This window comes from Eutrigla gurnardus (assembly GCF_963514095.1).
Source record: "Eutrigla gurnardus genome assembly, chromosome: 3".
NCBI classification, from domain to species: Eukaryota; Metazoa; Chordata; class Actinopteri; order Perciformes; family Triglidae; genus Eutrigla; species Eutrigla gurnardus.
Window position 1 is genome coordinate 12,038,901 of NC_139917.1, and position 10,622 is coordinate 12,049,522.

General features: G+C 44.7%; 1 protein-coding gene across 1 annotated transcript; it reads right to left on the reverse strand.

Annotated features, from left to right (window-relative positions):
- Positions 1-4,310: 4,310 nt before the first annotated feature.
- On the reverse strand, positions 4,311-10,199 carry tyrp1b (tyrosinase-related protein 1b). The gene is made up of 9 exons (XM_084005361.1): positions 10,157-10,199; positions 8,933-9,291; positions 8,581-8,689; positions 7,669-7,882; positions 7,094-7,298; positions 5,335-5,502; positions 4,949-5,128; positions 4,721-4,867; positions 4,311-4,575 (listed from the first exon to the last, which is right to left on the reverse strand). Exons 1-9 carry the CDS (start codon positions 10,168-10,170, stop codon positions 4,370-4,372), a joined length of 1,602 nt encoding a protein of 533 aa, XP_083861487.1. The 5' UTR covers positions 10,171-10,199; the 3' UTR covers positions 4,311-4,369.
- Positions 10,200-10,622: the final 423 nt, after the last annotated feature.

The following is a 10,622-nucleotide window of genomic DNA, read 5'->3' on the forward strand; positions in this document are numbered from 1 at the left end:
GGGGGGTTTTATTGTCGTGGTCTCTCTCTCTCTCTCTCTCTCTCTCTCTCTCTCTCTCTCTCTCTCTCTCTCTCTCTCTCTCCCTCTCTCTCTCTCTCTCTCTCTCTCTGTCAAACAAGAATGCATATTCCAAATCACTCCAGTTTAGTCAAGAGTGTTTTGAGCAGTTAATCATGGAATGACAGGGCAGCGCTAACAGGAGAGGCAGTGGTGAAAGTAAGTTAGAGTAGCAACAATCGAAAATACTTCAAGTACCTGGTAAAGGTACTCATTATGAAGAATTTAAGAATAATGTATTTTATATTATTGGACCTTAATAATTGTTGCATTACCTCACTTAAGTGTTGCAGCTGATAAATGTTGGGCTATTTTATTATGATTTATACTGCTGGCTAGTTTGTGAATTCATTATATTTGTTGATTATATTTTGTGTCAGTAATATTATATTGTATCATAAATATTAAGTAACATGGAACTAAATGTATCAAATAAATACAGTCGGAGGTGAATACACAAATCAGTAAAGTAGGTCAAAAATTGTACAGTTTATGAGTAAATGTGCAGCAGCGAGGGTTAGTTTGAGAAGTGCAACCTCTAGAAGATGCAGAAGATATTTGTCTCAAGTCGGGACAGAGACGTTCTCAAGCAGAGTCCGAGGAAGACCTGCGCCATTTCATGTTTTTCCTTTTAACACAGAACTTTTATTGCTCGACTTACTTCTGACAACTTGACAAACAATACATTTGCACACAAATGTCTCATTTAGGAAATAGGAGGCATCTAGGGAGATCCTGTCTGGAGCCTGCACATTAATCAAAGCCATCTGTTCACATTGCAAGCTTTATTGAAACCCCGCCATCGCAGGCTGCTTTATCCTTCTCCAGATGAACAATTGCATTGCCTCCGGGCTGGCGTGAAGAGGGTTTTAAGATGGAGAAATGGCTGAATGCTTTTTTTCTGCATTTAACCGGAACGTTTGCAACAATATAATGGTTCTTCTTTTGTGAAATATAAAACTGTTATATCTGCTACTTGTTTCACATCTAAAACCAAATCTATATCAATTTCCATACAACTCTTGTGGGAGTCTTGGGGGGCGGCAGATGCACTGACATCTTCCTTTTTTTCTCTTTCATTAAGCAAGAAAACTGATCTGCTGCTTTTCACAGCAAGGCTCAAATTCCCTTCCCCTCAAACATTTATGAGGAATATGCCAGCAGGCCACATGCTTCAGGACCTTTTCCACCACTTGGCCCTTCTTACTTTCTTTTCCATTGTGTAAAAAATCCACTGTGGCTGCAAAACTAATGTATTTTTCTGCGGCTGAGAATAAGAGGACTTCTACGAGAGCACACTTGTCATGAAAGGCACTAATGAACCCCCCCCCCCCCCTCTCTCTCTGGGAAGGGGAGCAGTGGCCAAATGATTGTTCTGTGTTCGACTGTCACATCTACCCATATTGATGAATCCACAGGATTGTCTTTTTGCTGTCAGTGTAACCTGCTGGTACAGACAGGACAGCCAACCGATGGTGGATCCAAAAAAAAAAAAAAATCTTCTATCCATCCACTCCCATGAGATTCTAATTCAAGATACCAGCATGCGCTGCAAAAATGCCATTCCTAAGCAATTCAGTCCAGTGCTGAGTCTCAGAATGTAACTTTCCTTAAAGTGAGTTCAAAGCTATCCAGACCGAAGACTACTGTACATACTGGAGGTCTACAGCAGTTACAGTAAATTGCAGTTATAAATGTAAGAGCCACCAGTCCCACGTCATTTCCCAATATAAGTTTTGACTGTCACAAGCAAATGAGCTGGACTGATGGGAAATGTGGTGCAGGGAAGCGTGTGTGCGTATGCCATGCTGTTGTATTCAGTGATATAGCCCGAAGCAGGAAATAATGCTGCATCATCTGGTTCTGAGTTTCAAAACTGCTGAAGATTTCTCAATGTGTTTAGTTTGATTAATTTGTTTCTTGTGTGAGAAGTTTAATTTCTTAATTTGTTAAAACTTATAATACTGAACAACAACATTGGTACCTCCCAATATTTCCAATCTCTGGGTAACTTTAGATAATGAAAGGTACTTTACACTGCAGCTCGGGCCCCTAAATGAGGACATAGCTACCACTCAATGGTGGCTACCGCCCACTGCCCTTAAACCCACAGCTGTGAAATGCACTCATTCATTTGGTCTACTAACTATTCCTGACTGATTGTAGACAAACACACTCCAAACTGCATCATAGCTTCATTTTGGGTGGGGGTTAAAAAGTAATGCTGTGGTCATTCCTAAAGTAAAGTAGCCTAATTAATTTGTTTTTTATTTAATCTGCAATACACCTTTGAGCCACATGAGGGAGCGTGAATGTGTATGTTTTTAATTAAAATCATAAAACCTAGCCAATTTATCAAAACGGCAGTAAAAATCGAAAAGGTTAATTTAAACACAAATAAGGTGATTAGGTGATTCTACGATTTATAGATATGGCCTATTGTGATTTTGGTTGCTATGGTTTGCCATTTTTTTTAAATTGGGTCCCCAGAAAAAATGTCTTTGAAGTTACTGTGTGCCAGTCATGTCTGTAAATGTTTCACTGTGTGATTTAATGGTTTCTGTGGCGGCATCAGGAGCCAACTGATCATCAAGGTGTTCATTCGGACCTTTTCACCTGTTCAATTGATGCCGTTGAGACACAAAAAAATACACTCAAAGACCATAAGTACATCACTTCAAGTGTTTCTTAAGAAAGTATCTAATCAGCCAATCCTGTGGCAGCAACACATTGCATTTAGGCATGTAGTCATGGTCATGGTGAACGGTTGAAGTCAGAGTGGGTCCTAGAAGTGGTTGATGTGTCCTTCAACGTGATGTGGTTGTTGGCAGAGATGTCAAAAGTACAGACATTCCATGCTAGTAGTAGGAGTACAGATACGTGTGACTGGTAAAATTACTGATTCAACTTATTTACTCAAGTAAAAGTGAAAAAGTACAGGCTCTGAAATGCACTCAAAGTATAAAGTAAAAAGTATCCCTATGAATGATAGTTCTACTGCCTGTTTTTTTGCAAGGTAAACTGAATCTATAAGTAATCGATAATTCCCCACAAATGCATTCAAACTAAAGTAAGAAGCCTGTTTTGAAAATGTGAGGAAGTAAAAAACAAGTATTTTTACTACGTTAATTCTTACCTCTGGTTTGTTGGTTTGAGTATTTCAGAAACTAATTTTTTAGAGACTTAATCATCAGTGCCTAATAATCTCTGGACTATGTGGAATAATTAAGTGGTGATACTGGTATACACTAAGACCCACTGTTGCAAAAAAGGTTTTCACAAACCTTCACTCCTCTTTTCTTGATGAGTTTCCTGCACAGGACATCATCTACTTCAATAAAAAAGGAATGCTGAACATGCCACTGAATTATGTCGAGGTAAAGGTGGACACAAGGGATCTCCGGCCTTGTTCCTCTATTTCACCGCTGTTACAAGTGTCTTCAAAATAGCAGCTTCACTGTGGCATTTCTGCTGGATCAACAGTTTCTGCTGGATCAACAGTCCATCGGGAGTTTAAAGTTGTAAACTGGAAGACTTTTACAAGGATACAATCACATCAGCTTGTTATCCAAATCCTTAGTCTTACTTCAGTTTTCCTTTCTCTTACTCTTTCCCCTGCATGCAACACGGTATTTTGCGCTTAATGTGCAATATATGAGTCAAATACTTTGATTGCGGGGCTGAAAAGTACATGACTAAATGTATGTTGACTCATCTCTTACAGTAATGTGGCAGTAATGTGTTGTGGCCACATGAGGGCGCTGTGTGTGCTGTTATGAGGACATGGACTTGATCTGACTACTCGGTGAGTAGCAACGTTACATGTAAGCGTTTGAGGGTTAGCCTCGGGCTTCAAACAAACAAATTTGCGCCTGCAAACACTGTAGAGTGTTATTGGCCGACACTACAGCTACATGCTATCCACACAGCAGTAGGCCCAGATTGAAGGCAGAATGAATGGGGGAGCAAACATCAACCCTAATAGGGTACTTGCTGTTCATCTTACAGTTGTTTGTATGCATACATTAGCACCATGTCATTGGGAGCTGGAAAAGAGACACTATAGAGGAGAAATAGTCCCCTATATTGTCTTCCTACCAGCAGTAATCTGCCCACTCATTATAAACTGAGCTGCACCAGCAGTCTGACCTCTGGTCTGATCACTTCTGCTGGCCCCTGCAATTTAAAGCAAATGCATTGACACAGACGCAGACTCTGGGTTTAATACCAGTTCAACTTTATTAGAAGCAGTAGGGGAATAAAAAAAAACAACCACATGAAACGTTAAGGCCTCTCTAAAGGGGCAGCGGATTTAAACAACGGACTGTGATTTGTCCAACCTCCGTTCGTCCTCTGAGTAGCGTCGGAAAGTCTCTCCCAGTAGGGGCTCCAGGGCCTCGGCTGAGCGGTAGGAGCGGGACCGTGCAGCGCAACCGATGACGCCACCCACCACCGCCACCACCAGCACCACCGCAACAATGGCTATGGTGATGATCTCAGACACGGTGTAGGCACGAGCTATGGGACAGGAGAGGACGGTCATGAGGGGTCAGTGGGTTCGGGGGATGTGTGTGTGTGTGTGTGTGTGTGTGTGTGTGTGTGTGTGTGTGTGTGTGTGTGTGTGTGTGTGTGTGTGTGTGCATGTGTGTGTGCTGCTACCTACCTGGCCACTGGACCTCATAGGAGTATCCCAGGTTTTCTGGGGCGGCGACAAACATCTCAGCGTTGGTCACAGGAGGCCAGAAAGGAACCATGTTGAATCTCCGGTTGTGCCCAATAGGAGCGTTCTCCTCGGGGTAAACTACCTCACCTGCAGGATGAGAAAACCAGACCTATATGGTCTACTCTTCCTTCTGACTGAGTTTCTGTATCTGCGGTCTAGTCCGTGTACCTGGCTGGTGCCTGCTGAGCCACTCGTCGAAGATGGCATCGGTGAACGTGTGCAGCAGGACAAAGATGGGGTCGTTGGGCGAGAGGTGAGTCTGTCCGCCCGTCCCGTTGAGGAAGAGGTGGGCCAAGTTGTGGAGGCTGCGGATCACTGGGTCGTACATTCCCTGGGGGGCGCTGTAGCCTAGAAAATACAGACACAACAAAATGAAAGTACTGTTATACCAAAATTAGGAAGAGCAAATGTTGTTTTGGAGCTGACCATATGTGCATGTTAGTGGGGGGTGTAGTGTGTGTGTGTGTTTCTGGCTTTGTGCTCTGTGCAGTCACTCCAATAGCTGTATGACTGAAGCCAATATCCTCTGGTCTATTGGAGGATTTAATTCTGACCTTCAATGGTGTTCCTGAAGCTCTCGGAGGAGGTGGAGTAGTAAGGCGGAGTGTCGAAGGCGTTGAGCTCCAGACAGTCCAGCACGTCCTGAGGCTCTGGCAGCCTCTGCACCATGGGCCGGGCCACGTTGCCCGCCGGGTTCCTCCTGATGGGACTGCTCTCTGTGCCTGGGTGACGAGGACACAACCGAGCTCAGAGGTGATAGCATCTAACTCGAGAGCAATATAGTTACCGTTAAACTTCAACAATGACATCCATTCTCGTATCTCAGGAACGTCCCGAAGGAATTTCTTCAACTCTGTCACAAACAGCCACTTGGGCGCAGGTTTGAACTGAATAGAATTTTGTGGTCAAAGGTCAAGGTCACTATGACCTCACATCCTTCCCATTCTCGTGATATCTCAGGAACACCTTGAGTACATTTCTTCGCATTTGGTAGAAACTTCATTGATTGGAATTTGGTGGTCAAATCTTTGGCCAAATCTCAAGAAGTCATATCCTAATTTTAATGAAATGATTAAGTGATGGTATTTTGTAAACTGCAACGTGACTGGATTGGCGGCGGCACACAACCACGAGGTGGTAATTAGCGGGGCATTGTTGTTCAGATTCAGGCCATTGGTCCCGACGGAAATGAAAGCAAATATGTTTAGAAATGTTGTATTATTGAACTACTTTCTGATGCAGACTCGACTCGTTTGATCAGTCTTAAACATGACAGGATGGCAGTTTTTTTTTCTTTTTTAAATTATTCACCAAAAGTCAACAGCAGTAGTGAGTGGGAGCTCCGTGACTGAACGGAACTATTTCCCCCCCTTCTTGCATGCATGATCTCGTTCTTGCTTCTTTTTTTGTACTCCCCCCCCCCCCCCCCCCCCACACACACACACACACACACACACACACACACAAGCACATAAACAGAAGGCTACATAACTGAGTTGTCTGTCTGTTTGAAGATTATTCCCTCAGATCAAAGGAATCAGTAGACTGCTAGATTCCTGTCTTCAACAAGCGCATGCACAAATGAGGCAACCCCCCCTAACCCATTTAAGGAGATGTTGCTTGTTGACGCAGGAAATACCAGGCCTGTCATGACTCTCCAAGGGGATTAATGAGACAGATCGCTCACACGTTAGCCACTCACATGTTCCACCTGTTACCCAATTCCATTTTTCTTATACATATGTAATCATTCAAAAGGACTCCCCCCATTTAATGTGTTTGTACTAGAGCGCCATGCAAATATAGGATCGACATTTTTCTATTATTCCACAATACCAGAGGGGGGGATTGCATGAATTAGGTGTATTTGAAAAAAAAGGGAGTGATTTACGGTTCAAATCTGGTGCCGGTGTGGAATAAGATCCAATCCCTGCAAATCTGATCACGTAAAGTCTTACTCACAGTGCTGTAAATCGCTTGACCCGTCGGAAGTGAAATCAGGCAAAAAAAAAAAAAAAAACGTTTCAAATTCCAGTGCATTTAAGACAAAGTAGGAAGTAGTTTAACAAGTCGGAGTAGTTTCAGACAAACTGTGGTAAAAGAGTGCAACATCGATGTGGCACAACAGCAGTGAGGTATTATTTATAGCAGCTTATGTTCTACATGCTCTCTTTACGAGCTCTTTGCCCTCTTTTCTGATGCAGCTGTGGCTCCACTGTATGTCAACGCTGCTCTCCTGCAGCTCTTACTGCGGCCGCGTGCCGTCCAGAAAGAGAAGGGTTGAGTTGGGATGAGAACGTGGAGGCGCCTTACTGTTGCAGATGGTGCCCAAGGTGTCGTAGTCCTCCACGCTCTCACAGATCACCCTCCACTGGGAGAACACGGAGTTGGAGCTGATGGAGTTCATGTCAAAGGAGCTCCTGGCTCCGAGCAGCTCATCGGTGCAGATGTCACACTCGCTGCCGCCGATGGCGAAGTTCCAGTAGGGCAGGGCGAAGGTCGGGTCGCCCAGCATGTCCTGCATAGATGGAATGAAGTCAAATATTGTTTTTTATTGTGTAATGGATGCTGTTGAATCTCCTTCCTTTCTTGTTATCCACTGACCTTGTACTTTCAGTGCTGCTATTTTTTCTTCTCCTCACCATTTCCCACCTCGGTATAATTCTCTCTTACCTCCGTCTGTCCTCCCCCCTCCCTGCTCCCCCTTTCTCCTCCAGGACAGCTTTCCGCTCCCTCTCCATCTCTTCAAATTCCCCACACTCCTTTTCCTTCCTCCCCTTATCATCCTTTCTCCCATCCTCACTTCCTTCATCTCTCCATCAGCCCAAAAGCCACCTCTCCTGCCCCCCCCCCCCCCCCCCCCTCCACCCCCCCTCCCCTCTTCTCACCTGCATGTCTCTCTCCAGTTGCAGCAGATGAAAACGGTGCCAGGTGACAAAACCCGGGCCCTCGTGGGAGAAGTCTACACCCCCGAAGCTGGTCTGGCCGGGGCCCAGGTAGGTTTTACTGACAGAGTAGTAGTGGCTCCACACAAAATAGTTGTAAACGGTGATGTTCTCGAACTGCGGGGTGTTGCCATCGGGTCCAAACACCTCCTGGTATCTACAGATGAGAGCAGCAGCAGGATGAATGTCACCTTGAGGGTTTTTTTTCCTCTTGTTTTTCAAAGCAGAAACAGTCTCCGAACTATTAATTGAGTTGGTGCGGGAAAATATATGCCTTGTTGAATTGGAAGACACTGCATGTACATTTTATGTCTGTGTGCAGCAGCCGACGGGGACTTGGCTTCAAATATAAGGCCCGTGGCTGAGATCCTGGGAGCGCCCGTTAATTCAAGAAGAATTCAATTTGTTTTATTAGGAGGCTAAAAGGGTTCTACTACCTGCAGCTGAGAGTTGCTTAAAAATTAATCTACTATAATCCTCAACTGACTTGGAAGGAGGTCATTCACAGATTTATGCACTGTTACTTAGAAGATTATAAATCCCTTTACTCCTTAAACTGATCATTTGCACAGCCACCTGCTGCTTAAGCAGAGCGTTGCCACGAGAAATTTCAGATTTCAATGATAAGTTTTACAAACACAGCATGGGTTCACCCGTGGCTATATCACAGAGCTTTCAACTGTCAAACTCAGCTAGACTGAGCCTGCAGGCCTTTGGGCAAAACTGGGCTGTCTGCTCCACAGTCCTGATACAAGACTAGAGACTGGATGAATTAAGATCAATCCCTCCAATATCTCATAATCAAGCCCAAACACAAAGATTGGAATAATGCAATAGATGTGGTTTTGTATGTACCGCCGTGTACAGATGACCAGGTCGGGGTGGACAGTCCTCTTAGCTTGGTCCAAAGCGTTCACGAATGCCCGCTTCTCACCCGTGCTCATCTGCATGATATTCCTCCTGACTGGAGCGAGGTTAACGGGGAGGAGGAAGATGGGGGAGAGCAGGAAGAGGGAGGGTTGTAGAGGTGTGGGAGGAACGAAGGGAGAGAGGAGATGAGGAAAACGTTATTAAAAATTAACACTTTCCTGAACAATAAATGTTGCCCTCATTCCCCTGACTGATGTATTTCCTGCATCTTTGCATCCCACTGAGATCTTAAAGGGTACATTCAGAAAAAAGAAAGAAAGAGCCTCCATTGTCTTACCCACAGAGATCCTCTGGTCACAGTTGGGTCCAGTCATCCCGTGTCGACACTGCCCACAGTTGTAGCCACTGAAGTTCCCGTTACACTGGCAGGTGCGGTTGAAGAATCTCAGCGGCCATCTCTCTCTGTCGTCACGGCCTGCATACGGGTACTGGGGTCCGTGGCGCCGGTTATCCGCCGCGATGGCCACGCACTGTCCCCTTCCTGTGCTGGAGCCACACTCGTCCCCCGCCACACCCGTAGGAGACGGGCAGCACTGGCCGCTCTGAAGCCCCGCGGGGGTGACGCACTCTCGGGGAAACTGGGCCAGCGTTAGGGTGACACCCAGGGTCAACACCAGGAGAACCTCTCTCCACATGCTGCCAGAATCAAGAGAGAAAAGGGTGTAGGTTAGATGGGAGAGTGAGCCAGGAATAAAGTGGGGTAGGAATTTAAGAAACAGAAAGGAGAGTAGAGACATTTTTTTTTTCGTTTTACATCCATCCATGTTCTTCTAAAGCACTTATCGTGTTCAGGGTTGTAAGGGGCAGGAGCCTCTCTCGGCGCCCGTTTGGTAAGATGAAGACAAAAAAAAAAACACTCAATCCGCCGCCGACACACACTTCAATTAAGCTCAAGAACAACTCACTTCGGTATGTGTTCTCTTGTTAAAGCCAATTGTCTTAACATTATTCCGAAACTTCACTTCTTACACGCCCCTGCAGGCGGTGCGAGTCATTATTCATAATTCACAAAGCCATTAGCTTTCAACTCTTCCAAGTTCAGAAATGCTTTCATCAACAGACGGCGAGCGATGGTTCGCTCCAACCTTTTTTTGTGGTTAGATTTGCTCGTCTTTTGAAGCTTGTTGATGAGGATTGAACCAAGGAGGAAATAATAGTTTGGCAGGAGCAATTATTTTTTTTAAACAAAAACAGTGATAACAACTACTGATGCAAAGTTTCCAAAGTGTTTTACAAATGTTGCACTTTTACAGAGATACTGAATTCACAATAGTCAACCACAATACTCCTGTCATCCTACAATATCCTCGTTTGAAATTAAACTTGATTTCATTTCTTTAATTCTGCCAATAACTTAATTGGATGAATCTCATATCCACTTTGTTTGCAAAGGGTGCAGAAGCAAATCATTGACATTATTAGCACATTATTAAAACTAATTGCATTGCTACAGTTCATTATGTGAGGGGAAAAAATCATCAGTGCTGTGTATTTCCCCTACCTCTGACTGTGCATGCTGCTCCTCTCTTTCTGCAGAAGTGTAGCCCCCCAAGAGTCGGCCCATTGCCCTCCCTTGGCTTAAATAGCTGCCGAGCGCATGACCAGACCTCCCTGGAGCTCATGTAAGCACACTCTCTCACACACAATAGCACAGATACAGTGCACAGTAGGCTACACACGGACACACTTGAGGGTTCAAGTGAATTTTCAAATACTCATTCATAGGCCTCATGATCATAACCCAAATGACGCCAGTCTGTGTGTGTGTGTGTGTGTGTGTGTGTGTGTGTGTGTGTGTGTGTGTGTGTGTGTGTGTGTGTGTGTGTTTGTCACTCGCAAAATTAAAGAAGCAACTGTGAGAAAGCAGTCACACTAGTTAGCTTGGTCCAACAACATGATGACGTTTCGTTATATGCGGATGACGATCAGGTGTCCGAGGGAAATGCTTGAAAGCGTATGTGCAAGAC

What these genes read in the sequence shown, in the direction of transcription:
- tyrp1b (XM_084005361.1), bottom strand. An exon ending in CTTGGGCACCATCTGCAACA is followed by an intron (nt 5,503 to 7,093) that starts GTAAGGCGCCTC and finishes CTCGTCACCCAG; the next exon opens with GCACAGAGAGCAGTCCCATC. An exon ending in CTTCAGGAACACCATTGAAG is followed by an intron (nt 5,129 to 5,334) that starts GTCAGAATTAAA and finishes TGTATTTTCTAG; the next exon opens with GCTACAGCGCCCCCCAGGGA.